A 17,068-nucleotide genomic window follows, 5' to 3' on the forward strand; every position below is an offset into this window, starting at 1 on the left:
AGCCCAGGAGCTGTGAGCTCCCTGCACCCTCCTGCTAACTCGGTAAATAAATAAACTTTCCCTGATGATCCAGTTGTGTGAATCAGCTCAGCAGCTCTCAGGGGTGAAGGCTCATAGGAGGAAACACTCTCATTTTAATCTCTGCCCAGGGACAGGAATCCCAAGCCAGTGGGAGCTGGAACAACCTTGTGGTGGCCAAAGTGTGAGGCCTCGTTTCCCAAAGACTTAGAATCACAGAACAGTTTGGGTGGAAGGGACCTTCCCACCTCCCCAGTGCCCCCCCTGCCATGAGCAGGGACATCTTCACCAGCTCAGGGTGCTCAGAGCCCGGTCCAGCCTGGCCTGGGATGTCTCCAGGGATAGTTCAGCCACCACCTCTCTGGGCTTCAGCTTCCTTCTTCAGGCAAAGTTTTTTCCTTTCGGTTTCCTCTAGAAAATTATCTAAAATTGGGATTGAGGGGAAAGTTCTTTCATCATTCATGCACGTGCATGGGAAGGGAACTTCGAGACTGGAGATTTTTCTTGCTGACCTTGTTCCCAGGGCTTGCAGAAGCTGGGTGGCCATGGCTGTGTCAGGGTGGTTGGTGGCTCTGACTGTGTCTGACCCCCAAGGCAGCCGGGTGTGATGCACCTTCCTCCCTTGCTGCTTCCCTCTGTGGCTCTTTGAGTTCATGCTGCTCCAGGCTCGCCTTGGCAGCCTCTGGGGTTATCTTCTGGCTGTGCTGCAGCATGAGAAAGCCCTTCAGGTACAAATCTCTTGGGTAAAAAGCCAGTTTCTCCTGGAGAGTCACCCTTTGGATATTGCTAGCCCTTATTTGTGCCATTTGCAGATATTGCCAGCCCTCTCACTGCCTACTGAAGCCAGCAGATGTTACTGGTACAGAATTGCCTAGTTGGTGGGTTGGTTTTGAACTGAGGTGGCTTGGATGACTAAGTCAAAAACACATTCACAGTGGAGTCCAGGGTTTCCTTACTATGGGGGAAGTGAAAATGTCTCCCTGTTGAAAGCCCTGACTTCTCTGGAGAGTCCCTTCTAAAAGTTAAATGTTTGTATTCCAGATTTAGCCTAAATGCAGCAGCATATCCTCACCAGCTACTGCAGTGACTGGAACAAGGGGGAGTCAGCTTTCTGACTTGTGGTGGATGGAAGCAACAGAGGCTGTCGGAATAAACAGGATTAAAGGCTTTCATCCATAAATACGGGATTAAAGGTAACCAGTGCTCTGCAGGAGTCATTCAAACCAAGGAGAAACAAAGTAAGTTGTCCAGAAGGGCGCAGCTCTCTGTTCGAACGCAGCCCGTGTACACACAGCCCTGCACCACCTTCTCTGTGTGTGCTAGCATGTGCATTCCCCCTTCACCTGCATCCGCCGGCCTCGTGGTCACAGGGTCTGCCCCCCAAGTCCCCACCTTGGGCCCCCATTTCACACTGTTCCCCCCGCATTGCCTCCATCCTTCCCTGAGGCTCCTGATGGCACAGCTGGGGGGGACAGGAGCTCCGATGCTTGGCGCTGTCGGAGCCCGCGGCTGGGGGCACCCATGGGTGCAGCAGCTGGGCAGCGCACATCTGGGCAGCGGCGCGCAGGCGCGGGGGCCGCCTCGCCCGTTCCCCCCAGCCGGCGGCACCTCCGGCCGGGGCTTTGCGCGCCCGCGGAGCCCTGCGCAGCGTGCGGACCGGGGAGGGGGGCCGGTCCCTCCTTCCCCGGGGAGTGGCCGCGATTCTGCCGTATTTATCGGGCTTGGGCGGTGGCGGCCGGGCCGGGCCGGCTCCATCCTTCCCTCCCTCCCTGCCCGCCTCCCGGTGCCGGTGACTAGAGCGGGCGGAGCCGCCGCGGCCGATTGGCTCCGGGCATCACATGCGGCGGGGCCGGGCCGGGGCCGGGGCCGGGCTGGGCTGGGCTGGGCACGGCGGAGCGCTCCCGCGGCGGGCACAAGGCAGCAGCGCAGCCCCTTCCCAGCCCAGAGCCCCGCCGGACACCGCGGAAGGGACCGCGCCCGCCCTGCCGGCCACAACCCCCGCCGCCCCGGCCATGAGGTCCAGCCGGAGAGCCGGCACCTGTGCGGGGAGGTGAGCGGAGCCCGGCGCCTTCCTCCGACCCCCGGCGGGGGAGAGAAGGGGGTGGAGGAAGGGGAAGAGAATTTTTTTATTATTATTATTATTTTTTTTTTTTTAAATTTTTAATCTGTATATTTGGCTGCTATCAATCCCGATCCCGCAACTGAAGCCCCCGGAGGGAGAAGTGCTGCACGCTGTGATGCGTCTTCCTCTCGCCTCGGCTGCCAGTTTGGATTGTAGCGCCCGGCTCCGTGCACTGAGAGAATGGCTCGGTTTGGGGATGATCTGCCGACCCGCTATGGAGGTGGAGGGCCGGCCGGGGCTGGAAGAGGGAGCAGCCGGCAAGGTGGCCCCCAGGCCGGCCAAAGGATGTATAAGCAGTCGATGGCTCAGAGGGCCAGGACTATGGCTCTCTACAACCCCATCCCTGTCAAACAGAACTGCTTCACAGTCAACAGATCCCTCTTCATCTTCAGTGAAGATAATGTTATACGGAAATACGCCAAGAGAATAACAGAATGGCCATATCCTTTCAGGGAGGGTGTGTGGGCACCGTGGGGAAGGTGGGGAGGGGGAGAAGGAGACTGGGGGAAAGAGAACCCAGGCAGCTGAGAATGAGTGTGTGGTGCTAATGTAGATGTACATGTGTGATCCTGGGTGTGTAATGGGTGTGTGTGACATGGATGCGTGTGTCTGACATAACGTACGGCCATGTAGCTGGGTATCATAGGAAATTGCTTCTGTGGGAACAGCAGAGTGTGCTTTTGACTATGCCAGGGGTGTGTAAGACATAGTGCATTTTGGTGTCTGTTTAGGTGTGAGATGTACAGTTGCATAGATTTACATTTCCTGCAATATAAGTAAAATGCAAAGGATTCTCTGAGGTTTGTGCTAATGAATCCTGATTCTTATTTCCACCTTAGAACCTTTCAACTCTTCTTTCTCACTCTGAATAGAACATAGGTTAAAAATGGTGACACCTTAGCATTAAAGCTGCATTGGTAGTAGGGACTTTGATAGCTGAGGTACGTTGTGAAATCCCATTAATACAATCTTTGCCGCTAGGTTTTTAGTACATCACCCCCTGAATCCATTAGAATCAACATGAATCTTGTCACTTTGATTAGATGCGTAGCCTAGGCTTAGGCTGTGCTAAAATAAAAATAAACCAGAAAAGCTTTGTGGCAGAGGGAGGCAGTAAGTGGAGAGAGGGATCATCTGCTATATTGGAAAGGGGCAGATGCTTTCTGTCTCAGAACCAGCTCCCAGGCCAAGTGAGCTGCAGCGATCTTCCTCAGAAGGGGGCTTTGCTTGTAATGATGCACACAGTGGGGTTGTAAGCTGTGAGAAAAGGGAAGCAGACTATTTGAGGTTACCAGGGAGCAGACACAGTGTTTGTGTGTGTGTGTGTGTATGTGTACAGGAGTGCATTACACTGGTGATCTCAAGGGAGCTGGTTATTTTATTTTCATTTGATATCACACACCTATTAATCCTCAGCTAACAACAGCAAGGCCTCCTCCCAGCCTCCTAGCAACACTTCCAATTGCCACAGAGGCCAGATCCCCGTCAGGCTTCCCCAGTTTTTACTTCTTGAGGGGCTAACAGGAAAAAAAAATCAGTAGAGTGAATGCACCTCCTTTCCCCTGAACATACAGATGTATTTATCTTTCTGTCTGTATCACAGAATCACAGGGATTGCTCTACTTCCTCATCCATTTCTCCTTCCCTGCATTCAAGTCTGAATAAACAAGCTCCAAAGCCCTGGTGGCAGCCAGCGCATGGCGCTTCCTGCAAGGCTAGACGCAGTCTATCCCTCGCCTGTCTCTTGGGCCACTCGTCTGCGTCTTTCTTATGAAGTGTGGGGACAGGACACCCCACATCGCTGCGTGTCTGTGGGTTCGGCAGAGCCACCAGCCGATCGGCCCGGGTGGGGCGGGGCGCTGTCTGCCGTGCTGAGTGGAGCTGTCCAGGGTGCTTAGTGGAGCTGTCCAGGGTGCTGAGCGGCGCTCCCCGCGGTGCTGAGCCGAGCTCTCCACTGCCCTTGGGCCCCGCTGCCACCCGCGGCTCTGCCCAGGGAGCGCAGGAGCTGGGCACGGCTCAGCGCTGGAGATGGTGGCACAAGGTGAGGTGGTACCTAGTGCTGGCTTTGCCTTCTTTCCCGTGAGATCGCTTCCCTCCTACATCCCGATAGGACGCTGATGATTTGATTGTCACCAGGAGCGGGCATTGCAATCTAGCAGTAATTCATGTTTTGGACCTGCGTAGATGCTCTAAATCAAACTTTTCCAGCCCATTGCTTATTTACACTATGCACTCAAGTTAAACGACAGAATTTCTGAAGAACAAATCGGCAGATGGCATTCAGCTGTGTAATCTATTTTGGGGCACTTTAGCTTATCAATCTCATCTAAAAGTAATAATTATTAGTAGCTTTTGTTTCCTTTAGACCTTTTGCTTTCTTGCTTCCACATTCCTTGAGGAGGTCAGATTCTAAATCACTAACTCGCTCAAAGAAGAGAGACAGTTTCCTACTTTTCTTCCAAATATACCCCAGAAAGACCTGAGGAAGTCAAGGAGACTAAATGTCTTCAAAAAACATGAGAGATGCTAGAATGCTCAACTAATGTAACTGTTGAGGTAGAAACAGGATTTGAATGAGGTTCTCCTTGTGTTACACTGGTTTCTTCTTTAACTTCTGGTCCTCACTCCATTTGAATACATGATTTTAGCTACAATCATAGCCAATTGTATTGTGCTGGCTCTGGAACAACATTTGCCGGATGGAGACAAGACACCTATGTCAGAGAGATTGGTGAGTTTTATTTATTTGTTCACTTTTTATTTTGTTTCTGGTTTAATACAAAAAGCAGTCAGCCACCCAGTGTTGTGAGGGCTCATATCTTGTGTTGAAGATCCACATGTAAACAAATGGATATCGACCTTACAATCAGGAAAAATAAGTCAGTGACAACAAATATAACTCTAACCTCCTGATCCCATCTTCACAAGAATGCTTCATCACTCTAGTCAGCCCTGCCCAATTGCAGAAGAGATGGATCTCACATTATGATCAAAAGAGCAGCAAACTTAGGTTGTCTGTAAACCAAGATAGGAAGGGAAAGCCAAATGCTCGGAATTATCTGTAGGATCAAATGAACTTCTGTGATATTTTCCCAGGAAGCGGTAGAACAGCGTAACCTTTTAGGATCATATGTCTTTTAGCTATTTTCCTGCTACAGTGTATACCAAGGACCCCACAAAGCAAACTTTGAATTTAGATGATTACCGTTCCCTTTTAAAAAAAGAAACCAACTTAGAGAGGAAAATAATTTACCCACAGGCTTTATGGTAATGAGCCCAATTACCTTATTTCAAAAGAAAATATAAGAAGAGCTTCAAAATCATTCTTCCATTTATCATCTCTGTAGGAGAAATGGGTAATATTTGGTTCGATTTTGCTCCTGCTGCTAATGATCTGGAACATCTTTCATGCCTAAACACATTTATCCTGGTGCATGTTCAAAGGATAAATAAATATGGATACATATGTGTTTTACATGTAGATATTAAATTATGCAAACAAAGACAATATTAAGCTTACTGCCAGAAGCTAGAGCCTCTGAACGCTGGTTGCTACAGTTCCCAAGGTTGGTCCATACCAGTGGGCAGCTCTCACAACCTCATTCTTCAGAAATAGGAAAAAGTGTATAAGTGGTAGATCTAGAAAGGGCTTCAGGGTCTGCAAGTTGATACTGCTTGGAAACGTATCTGCTGATGCTTGCTGCCCACTTACATTGTGTTTGCTTAGTCTCTTTCTGCTTGAACTACTCCTAAGATCAAGAGATGAGGAAAAATTGAAGAAAATGCATGTATGTTGATCATCCTGATCTTAAACACGCCTTTGTATGTTTTGGGATTGGCGAGCAAGGGAAGCCTGGGTTTTTAAGCAAAGCATAGGTTTAGACCCAGGGTAATGATCGATTTGGGGAACATTTGTGTTAGTAAAGGGGAAAAGTAGTTTTGTGGATGTTCTGGCTTGGTAACCTTTGGGTGACATAATAAAATTAAAGCAGCAGTAAGTATGGTTAGCACATTGTTTCTATGTTCCTCTACCTTCAGTTCCTGCCCAAATCATTCCAAAGGGGGGCACTGGTATTACCTCCAAATTGTGTAAGACAACTGAACGAGTTAAATGCACGCACGGTCTCCACCTTGTTGGTGCTGCCTCGGTGGTGAAGGAAGAATTAACCCCTTTTTTTTTTGCCCTGGCCACCGCTGTGCAGTATTGTCTTTGATCAAGATATTATGAAGCCATTTTAACTACAGTACACTTGTAACTCTGAAGTATAAAGGCATTTATCATAAAATAACACCGTGAATCTTTACAAGTCATGAAGTATTTTCTGTGTTCAATGTAAGCTGAGAAGAGTAAGCATTGTGAATATGAAAAGCTGTTTGCTGGTTTTCAAAGTGAAACCTCAGACTGCTCCTGCTGCTTCCGCAACCTGTAAGTTGTTTCATTGAAAATGTTACGAATCTGTGCTAAACCAGAATGGCTACACATTCTCATACGTTTACATTTATAGGTTTGTTGAGTCAAATGATAAGTCCATGCAGAACAGCAGGTGCTTTATTACTGTATTTGGCAGGAATGAAATTGGCCTTTTTTTGGTTAATGATTTATGGATATACCTTTTCTTCGCTTGGGTTAATTAAAATCTTGTTCAAGGAAAACCAAATCTGCCCAAATACTTTGTGCCACAGATACAGAGACAAAAATCTTAAGACTGCCTGAGGGAGGAGTCCATATGAATGTTTTCATGATTTTTCTCTTCTGATCAAAGTTTTACTCTACATGACTCCCCAGAGACCCAAGATACGAACCTGCAGCGTGATCTGCACTGTTTTCTGCACTCATTTTACTTGTCAAGCAGAGTTAATTAAGCACATGGGAAGAGCAAGTGATGTCTCAGTATATGCAATATTTCAAGATTTGGAATGGTTGAGTTATAAGTAACATTTCTCTGTCCATTTTCTGTATGTAGGTTTTTTTGCATGGAAAGGCATTACTTGGCTCTAGGTTGGAAATTCTGGCCTAAAGTACCAGTCCGACGGTCGAAGCATTTAGTGGTGAACTAGAGCATTGGCTTCAATTCCTCCAGACAAGACAAATAAGATCATTCTTGCCCTAGCAGGAGAATGAGCTACCCCCCTAGGTTCTTGGCTGCTTTGAGCTGAGGGTGTCTCATGCTTTGGCTGCTGGGAGTGTTTACTTCATGTTAGTAACTATCCAATGGAACACAGATGCTGCAAACTTGCTACTGTCCATCTCAGCTGAGTGCCTTAGCCAATAGATTGTAGAGCCAGCCTCTCTCTGTCCTAATAAATATTGCATTTTTTTGTACACACTGGAGAGATGCCAACTGAAAAGATGCTGAGGGAGTTGTACTGAGTGACCCAGAGCCTTGCAGTGACAACTCCAAATGTGGGAATGTGAGCTTCACTTCTGAGCCCTGGATGGCCTTGCGGGTGGATGCCTTGCTCACGATGCTCTTGGCTGTCCAGGCTGAGCCACACTCATTCTCTCCCTGTCTCATTCCTAATTTCTCACTTTTTCATGAGAACCTTCAGTAGACCATGGGTTTATCCCAGCTGACAGAGACGATATCAGAACTTGCGGTACAGAATATCTATTTTCTGCCCCACCCCAGGGCACACCTGGTTTAAGACACAAGCAGGTCTGCAGGGTGATCATCCGTGTGCCGCTGTTGGGCTCTGAGTGTCTGGCTCCCCTGGGTGGTTTTGATGTGAGGACAGAACATAACTGTTTTCTCAGATATTCAGCACGACAGCTCTTGCATTTCACTAATGGATTTAATTCTCTATCCTATCCTCAGGCGCTTTGTGCAATCGTATGTGGCCTGTTCATGTTAACCTTTGCATGAACAAAGCCTTACACACCCAAACCTATCAAGGCTGTCACATCCAAAGGCCAAGGAAAGACATTAGGACTTAGACTGAGAATAGTAATGACTTTCCAGACTCAGAAGTTGTTTCTGATCTGAAACATATTGATTAAATGTGTGTTTGGCCCAGTCGCAAGCTTTGCTGTGTCCACAGCAGACAACCTGCTGGCACAGCTCTGGCTGCTGCCCAGATTCTCCACCATCCTTCCAAACACACACACACACCGATACTCATCGTCACCTGCTTTCCCACTCATGAACCCAAGGAGCAGCACAGTCTGAAGGGGCTGAGCGATGCCCTGGCAGCAGGATTTTGGAGGTGACAGCAGTGCCATTTCAGTGCATATCACCCATGTCCTTGCCTGCCAGCTCATTCCATCAGATGGTCATGCAAATCCCTTTTTCCAGCAGCAGGCACCACTACCTAATGGGGCATAAACTTTATTTTTCATCTAATTGTTGTTACTGCCCTGATTCCTAGACTAAATTAGCATACATTTAGATAGGCTTTAGATCCTCTTTCTATCCCCTTTTACTTCCTTGGCTATTCACTGCCAACCCTACAGATAACAGTTTTCCTTTGTAATAAATACCCAAGCCCATCTGTGAGCCTTCCTGCTTCCTTAGAAGATGACAAGAGCTTCTTTGACCCACTTCCTAGGAGCTCTGTGTAGTCTTAGCTTTGGGAAGAGCATTTTCTATCAAACCCTTGAGCACCTGAAGCCTGGCTCTTTAAGGCTGGCAGCTGTAATCGCAAGACACCTGACCTAGATTGAGCAAACGAGGGGTAGCAGAGTAGATATAAGGCTTCCACCAAGTAAGGAGGAGTGTATGTGGGTAAAGGTACTTTTTTTTTTTAATGTTAGAAGAGTTATTTTTAGAGGTGTACTAGTAGTTGTGGGATAGAAATATAGAAAGGGCTAGGAGGCCTTTGTTTGCAAAGGTTTTTTTTTATATTTGTTGAATTAGAAGGTGTTGTAAGGTTGAAGGGCAGGCGGTCTAGGCTGTTAGAAGGCTCCTGTGTGCATAAGGGAAAGCAGAGGAGCAGTAAGGTAATTTCTCCTCAAATCACACATGATGATTTCTGACCCTTCTCTTATTTTTCCCCTTGTTTTCTGTACTGGGTTGAAATCCTGGAGTTTCTTTAGCTCTTGCTGTGGGCAAACTGCTGGAAGAGGACTCTTACTGTAGGATTTCTGTTGAAGGTCCTAGAAGGTCTGATGGCCTTGCCTTGTTCCTTTTTCTCTGTGGGTAAACGGCGCTGAGATGGGGAGCTGGAGTTTCTCAGTTTGGTACTGATACCTTCTGTGTTTTTTGAGCAGTGCCAGTAAGGCTCTGGGAAGGGGCAGAGGGCTTGGAGCTGCTGCTGTTAGTGGAAACAGCTTCTTGGCTGCAGGAGGAGCTAGTTTTGGGTTGTAGGTGTGATTTTGGTGTGTAGTTTTATATTTTTTAAATTTTCCTGTTCAGCAAAAGGGTCTCTTGCTTTGTTTTGCCATCTGGCCACTCAGTGTGTGTGTGTGACCCACAGGTGACTGGTCATCTTGCCCAGCTGTAGAAGAAAGGGAGGTGGAATTGCTGGGGCTGTGAGGCTGGGAGAGGTGGAGGGGAGTATAGATATCACATAGGATGAAAGACAAGGTATATGGAGGAGCTGGGTTCAATGAGGTGTGTAGGGATATGATGTCTAAGTGTGTAAGCCTCTCTCGGAGGGCTGTGCTCTTATGTTGGTGTGGAAACCTGACTCTCTGTAACAGGTACCGTGCCTAAATCACAGGTCTGTGTGCTAGGGCTGGGTCAGTTGAGCAAGAGTTGCCATGTTTGTAAAATAAATTGCTGTACCCCAACTGATTGTTTCCTTGTTCTGTGGCCATGAGGCTTGACATTTATATTCTTCCTGCATTAGAGAAGTAAAATCACCTTCTGTCATTAGTAGAATTGCCAAATGTAAAGAACTGTGCGTCAAACAGCAACTCTATTCTTTAATGGTCAGAAATGCCGAAGTCACTGGAACAAAGATTTCTAGTCTCTTAATTTGGGTATTTTTTTCTGTTTTGGGTAGGCTGTTTTACTTCATTGACTTCAGCTGAAACCATGGATCTAACGCACATTTGAAAACTGGCTACAGGTGCCAAAGCTAATTAACATATTCTTGAAACTAATGCTCATTGCTTTCACCTCTTGCTTTGTTCCAGTTTCTTGCTCACATCTTCCAAATGTGAATGCTTCCATTTGGCACTGAATTTGTGTTGAAACTCTTATCAGTAAAGTAGAATACTGAGAGATCTGCTGCCACAGACAGAAAAAACAGGTTTAGTAAAACTGTGGAAATTAAGCTTGATTTTTCTCTCTAGTGTCTAGGACACAAAGCTGTGATCCCATAGCATACTGTGAGCCTGAGACACAAACCTTACTACTTCTGCTGTGAACTGAAGGGAATGGGTCTTTATTCCTGAACCAGATATACAGTGCAAGGAAAATAAATGCAGCTGCAGCTGTGGAAATAGTGGAGAAAGAGTGAAGGAAGAACTGGTGGAATAAATGAGAAATAAATCATTTCCTGCCAGTGTTTGCAAGGTTGCTGTGCTGTTACACTCCAGGATACCCTCTTGTTCCAGTTTCCCGGATGAAGTGGAAATCACGTGTTTTTTCCATGTCAATAACTATGGAAATATGTGTTCTTGAGTTTATATATACCCTTAGAGCAAAATTGCAGTGTTAAAATTCCCTCTAGAATCTTGAGTAAAGGTGGAAAGTGTGGGGTGAAATGATGAGAATCAGGGCAAATGGAATATTCTAGTGTGGAAAAAAAACCAGAACAAAACCCACACAAAATAAAAACAAACAAAAACCCAAAACCCCAAACAAATTTACCTTCAGGGAAATAATAATGAAGTTCTTCTTTGTGCTTAGTTCCAATAAGCTTAAACCTTTTGGTTTCGGCTCTGTCTGGAGAGCTGGGAAGGGTGGGAAGTTGGTGCATGTAGTAGTTTGTGACTCTTGCTGTGGAAGCACATGTATCTCCTTAATGTCTTTGATTTTTATCCTTTTCTAGGATGACACTGAGCCGTATTTTATTGGAATATTTTGTTTTGAAGCCGGTATAAAAATCATCGCTCTGGGGTTTGTTTTTCATAAAGGCTCTTACCTCCGGAATGGTTGGAACGTGATGGATTTTGTCGTGGTCCTCACAGGGTAAGTGACCTCTTGCCATAAGTTTAATGGGGACTCTTGCTTTGCTTTGATTTGTGTTGTTTTTTAATTGTAGGCTGGGGTGGGAGCAATTTTAGTGAAATAGTACTAGAAAACGGCATTTCTGACTTTACTGTCTTTGAATAATGGCTGTTGTGCTGAATGAGTTGCTTTAGAAGTGTTGTTTGAACCAACTGAAAAGAGGTTTTTGAGATATTTATTGATATGTATGCTGACACATGTCTTATCCAGGTGCTTACTGACATTTCTCAGACTTTGCAGGTTCTAATTGCCACTGGGTACTTGAACCTGATTTAAATCAATCTATCCTTCTGACATTACAGGATGACTTGAAAAGTCAGCATGAAGTGGGCTAACAAATTAGATTTATCCCATTTTTAAGCTATTACAACTCTAAAATCAGTGATATTTCTGCAGGAATGAATTTGGTCTTGCTAGAAAATAACTTTTCCAAAAGTAATTCAGAGGGGGTGCATGTCTTATAAAGGACGGAACTGCCAATGTTACCTGTGTGTTTTGTACCTGGTTTGAAATGATATCACTGATTTATTTATTGGAAATGCTTACAGTATTTTTGTTACACAGTTTCTATCTCTGTTTATGCAGATGAATGTAATGCTAGTGGGTTATGAAATGCAAACGTTGAGTCCGACAAATTGTGCTTTAAAACTCCAACTGAAATGTTCCAAAGGTCCACGTGAGGTCCTGATCTTGCAGCCTTCATCTTGGAAGGATTTCAGTTAGTTTTCCCCCCAGAAGGCTGCAGTCTGGCTCTTGTTATAAATATGCACTCATTTTGTACACCTTCTCTACTGCTGTGTGGCAAACATATATATTCTTTGCTCTGGTTAGTGGTGTAGAGTAGGATGCTGTTAGGAAGATGCTTGTGTACATATACAAATGTATTCATTAGGTACATTATCACTGTAATTCTATTTGCATTCCGTGTATCATGTGATAGAGCAATTGAGAGGCCAAAGGGAATTCTTTATGTATGGTGAAGAAGAAAATACATATTCAGGGCTTGATTCTCCTGCTGCTGGGGCTGGGTATTTAATCAATAGAAACATCAGTGGAGCTAAAAGGAGATTCAGATTTACATACTTGGAAGCAGAGGGGGCAGCAGGATGAAAAAGAATTAGCACAGATGCTACAATTATTCACACTGATGGTACGTTCTGATTCCTAGTTAGCACTGTGGCCTTTTGTGTGTTTTAAAAAAATAAATATATAGATATAAAATCAAGGCCTTGATTCTGGAAAGGACTTGGGCGTGTGGTTTAATTTATCCTTCAGCAAGGAATTCAAGTACATGTTTAATTCAGCTGACTCTGGCGTTTCTCTACTTAAGATTATACATAAAAGCCTTCCTGAATTACAGCCATATTGCTATTTGTTTAGGCGTGTTTTAGGTTTGTTTTTGTCATAAACACAGGCCAAAAATCAAAATAGAATATTTTATTTAAAGCTGCCTAGCCGTGACTGAGATGCTCGGAGTTTTGCAGCAGTAGCTGAGATATTGTGTGTGTGTGTCTCGTGCTCGTGGCATCGCAACCCAATTGGCGATGCTCTAGGCGTGACCCCCGCGTCTTTCTGGTGCCGGTTTTATTGTGAGCGCTGTTTTCAGCGCTCTTTGATCTGAGCGTAATTCTGGAATATCGGCTTGATTAGACAGCTGTAATAAGGAACCCTGTTGCCATCTGCAAACACGCGTGTTCTTTTGAAGTACAATCCCGTTAACGTCAAAGCTGCTGGTTTCCAATGGTGATGCTGGCTGGGCTCTATTGAAATTGTCTTGTACATGGACTTCCCACCAGGCAGGCGATGCAGGGGAGGCAAAGCGTAAACCCATTGACATCCAGTCCAAGAGTCATCTCCACTGGGGAAACCCACAGACCTCTAATTCTGTAATTCGAGGGCTGGATTCAGCCAGGCGCTTGAGCTCAGGCCTGGTTTTTGGTGTCTGGGGGGCCCTACTGAAAATAACAGGGTTACTCATGTGCTTGGTTAGTGCTTTCCTGAATCTGGGGCTGTATTTCCAAACCCAATAATGAGGCGGAGGGACCTATAGCAGAGAAATAACACTGAAAGATCTGCAGCTTCACACAGGGGATTGATTTAGTGTTTTCTCTGTAGCCTGTTGTTTTGCTCTGAATTTCTTAGCTCCTTATTATGTTCTCTCTGTGTTGCTGTGGGTCTGTGCTAGAAAGCAGGAGCTCCTCTTCCTTGGGCTCCCTTTGCTGGCCAGAAACCCTTTTGCCTGTCCTAACTCGGCTAACGGGGAATTCTGAGCAAGGCTGTTTATTGGGAGCATCATCCTGGCATTTCTGCATTGAGACTTCAAAGGCAGGTTGCTGAGGAAAAGCATTTACTGCTGACAAACCTGGCTCGTTCTCCAGAGAGGGGCTGGGAGGTGATGACTAAAGTAGGACCTTAATTCTTGTTTGTGTGGAAGGTGGTCTTGGATATGTGCGTTTCGAAAAAATGATCAAGGAGGTCCTGTAATTTATTAGAGAATAACAAAAAGGGTGGTGCTAAGCTTGTACTTTGTGTTCTTATAGATAGGTATGACATCGGTTTTTGAAATATCATTTTACTACTCTATCAAAAGCTTTTCTTTGCCATATGTGCAAGATACCTACTTGAAAATGTTGCTTCATGTCTCCCAGGCAGTGATCAGTGTTTGGTTTCTAAGCTCGGTTTCACATTGATCTTCAATATTATAGAGGGATTTTGATTTCTCTCTTTATTCTTGTGTAAGCATGAAAGACGATGAAAATGCGCTTCATGATACCACACACAGAGTTTGTATACCTGCTAATCCTGTTGAGTGCATGTTCTTAGGATGGTAAATGTTGAATGTCAGAAAATCTGATCTGATTTTCAGCTTTCAGCTAAAACCCAGGAAAGCCAAGAGCAGCTTGGCTCCCGTTAGCTGTTTCCATAGGAAGAAGGGCAGCCAGTGTCTGGGTGTGTTTCGGAGGAGGCTGAGGGGGAAGGCTCTGCATTTATTGAACTTACCCGGATGTAAATATTCAAGTGATCATGCAGTAACCCTTTCCACCTGTTTTTTCCAACTCCTTTTTCTGCTACTCAATGCCTGCACACTGGGATTATTGATAAATATGTATTTATTTTTATTTGCCTGCAATGATGGACATTTTGTTTGTCAAAAGGAGACAGCAGAACTTGTTAATCAGAAAATAAATCGGGGCTGTGTTACGTGCAGCCAGGATCAATATCCTATTGAGCTCAACTGGAATCTAACAGATAGGGGACCAAAATGGCTTGGTTTGTTCTAGAAAACACTCTCTCTCTGTTCCTTGCCACAGCAATGCTGTGGTGCCACCTTCTCATTTGCTTTCAAGGATTTGCTGTTAAGAAAGTCCTAGGAAAATAATGGATTGCTGCTCCTTCCAAGATTTTGTTTGCTCTGTCATTTTTTTTAGTTATTTCTTGTACACTCCTCCAGTTGTAGATGGGAATTGAGGGAAGCTGCCCTGCTGTGATGTGCCTGTTGCTGTTGTGGAGAGACACATATTTTATAGCTCCTGCTCATTTCATTTTCACGTTTTTATGGAACTGCATTTGCTCCTGTGATGACATCACCCATTAGCAGCTCTAAATCGCACAGAAATGCGATTTATCAACTGACCTGAGACTATATGATCTTAATGCACTTTTCCGAAGGGAGGAACAAAGGGACATTTTCCTTTATTGCCGTAAGCTGTCTTGGGGTGGAAACCTCAGAAAGCCACAGCTGTCTTGGGAACAAAGTTGTCCCAACATCCAAACCCCTTGGATGACAATGGATGGAGCTATGAGCCTGGATTCAAGACCTCGAGGTTTGAGATCTGTTCTTGTTGGAGTTCATGGAAAGATTTGTTTCTCCTGGTGTCCTGGATGCAATAGCCTGAAGAACTGCTGGACTGGGCTAAACTATAAACACCCTCTCTGGCTGGAGCTGTGAAGGGGAATAATGGAGAACAAGGCATGGATAAAGTGATCCTTACCTTCCTGATTCCCAAAATTCAGCTATCTAGGGATTTTTGAGGAGAATGTGTCTGATGCCTTTGAAACTATGTGGTCTAAGGGGACGGTTCTTCTTGGCTGTGTTTTGGAGCCTGTTTGTACTTTTGGCTTCATCATATCCTGGGTAATGGGTGTCATGGCTTAATTACATACCACAAGGTGCTGCTTATCCTTTTTTTTTATCACTAGCTGCCTGAGGTTTCCATTGGGGCTTTCTAGATTTTGCATAGTAAGGTCTGGACAGTAATAATTCTTTTTTTGCTGCATGTTTTATGAATCTCCAGCATTTCCCTGGTCAGAGATTTATTCTGCCCAACCTCCCTTGACCTGAGAGCTTGTCAGTGCACCACTGACATGTACTATTGTTTGGTCCTTTCCTAGTTCTATTGTGTCATCTTGGATGCAGTGACCACAATCATGTGCATTGTTTATTCAACACAAAGAGTTGCTAAAGGCTAGTAAAAATAAATGGAGCACTTGAAAGTATCATGCTCTGTCCTTTATGAGCAGAGTTAATTTTCTTGGCTCTCAGTCACCCTGGGGTGAACACTCTCGAAGAGTCCTGGTAGGTTCTTGAGCCAGTTGGATCAGCTGCCTGGATCTCTGGGTGGGATTGGCAGAGACAGCGTGTGCCAGGCCTGGAGCTGCCAAATGATGTGCACAGAGTCTCTTGTGCTGTTACTGATGTCTCAGGCTGTCGGGAACAAATTAAAAAAGCTCAAATTATCTTGATTGTCTGGAGGACTGAGAAATGTGCTCCTAGCTCCGGGTGATGCTAATCATTTGGAAGGTAACTCATTTAGTAGCATAATAAAGACCTGTTCATCCTTGATGTTAGCTTCACAGTTACGGGATCATCTTAGTATGTGGGCAGCCTGAGATGCTATTCCTGGTGCAGCGTATGAGGAGCAGCGGCAGCCTTGGTTGCAGTGATGGTTGTCAAAGGGGGAGGCATCAAAACCATCAAACCTGGTCTGTGCAGCAGGCTACAGACCTCTGATCTTTCAGTTCAAGGTGGACGTACCTCCTAGACAGGGTGTGGGGTGTGATGTGGCCATGAAAGGATTTGAGAAGTGAATGTCTGGTTTAGGGCTGGGATTCTGAAAGCTGTCAAATACACAGAAATAACTGTAGTTTCTTTTTTCTCCATATGCATGTTCCTGTGCATTCAAAGCCTTTGGACTAGGATGTCTGAATTATGGGATCCAATGTGGCTGGCTCTTGTGTGCTCCTCAAAACACCTCAATCTTCCCACCCACAAATAACCACAGAATATAACAGTATGAAAAGCAAAAGTAAAATGAAATTAAAACCCTTGGATGCCCTTCCAGCATTGCTTTAGACAGTGTGCTCGGTGCTTTGTCTATAAGCTTTAGATCTAGACACTTGGGGAATAAAGAGGCCAGGAGCAGGGAAACATGGATTTCTCTCAGCTTTTCCGATATGGAACTTTTGGCACTTGTGTGCTAGAAAGCAAAGCTGAGCAGCAACAGGAGTTGGGAAAACGGATACTTTAAGAGCGACAAGCTTCATCTTGATTAGTTATCACAAGGAAAACGAGTAAGCCTCTTTGCATGGTTACACAGTCTGGGTGGTGATGGACTAAGGCTGATTGCTATTAGCACTGTGCATGAGTCATGCTAAGAGCGAAGCCTCTACAGATTTTAATGGACCTGATCCTTGTTTTCAATTGTTTTTATGCTCTAATGATGGATGGATACTTGCTGGCTCAGAAAAGCTAAGGGTACCTTCTGAAATTAAAAAATTGGTCAAGGCAAAGGGAATTTACCTGTTTTCCTGA

The 17,068-nt window shown here is 45.3% G+C and overlaps 1 protein-coding gene across 1 annotated transcript in view; it reads left to right on the forward strand.

Moving 5' to 3' along the window:
- Positions 1-1,732: 1,732 nt before the first annotated feature.
- LOC308047465 (voltage-dependent N-type calcium channel subunit alpha-1B-like) overlaps positions 1,733-17,068 on the forward strand; it is a 270,800-nt gene continuing 255,464 nt past the window's right edge. Inside the window, exons 1-3 of the mRNA XM_080355981.1 lie at positions 1,733-2,601; positions 4,766-4,871; positions 11,078-11,217. Coding sequence (XP_080212107.1) covers positions 2,321-2,601; positions 4,766-4,871; positions 11,078-11,217 — 527 coding nt within the window. The 5' untranslated portion in view covers positions 1,733-2,320. The remainder of the gene's footprint in view (positions 2,602-4,765; positions 4,872-11,077; positions 11,218-17,068) is intronic.

Source organism: Nesoenas mayeri, assembly GCF_963082525.1.
Source record: "Nesoenas mayeri genome assembly, chromosome: 18".
NCBI classification, from domain to species: domain Eukaryota; kingdom Metazoa; phylum Chordata; class Aves; order Columbiformes; family Columbidae; genus Nesoenas; species Nesoenas mayeri.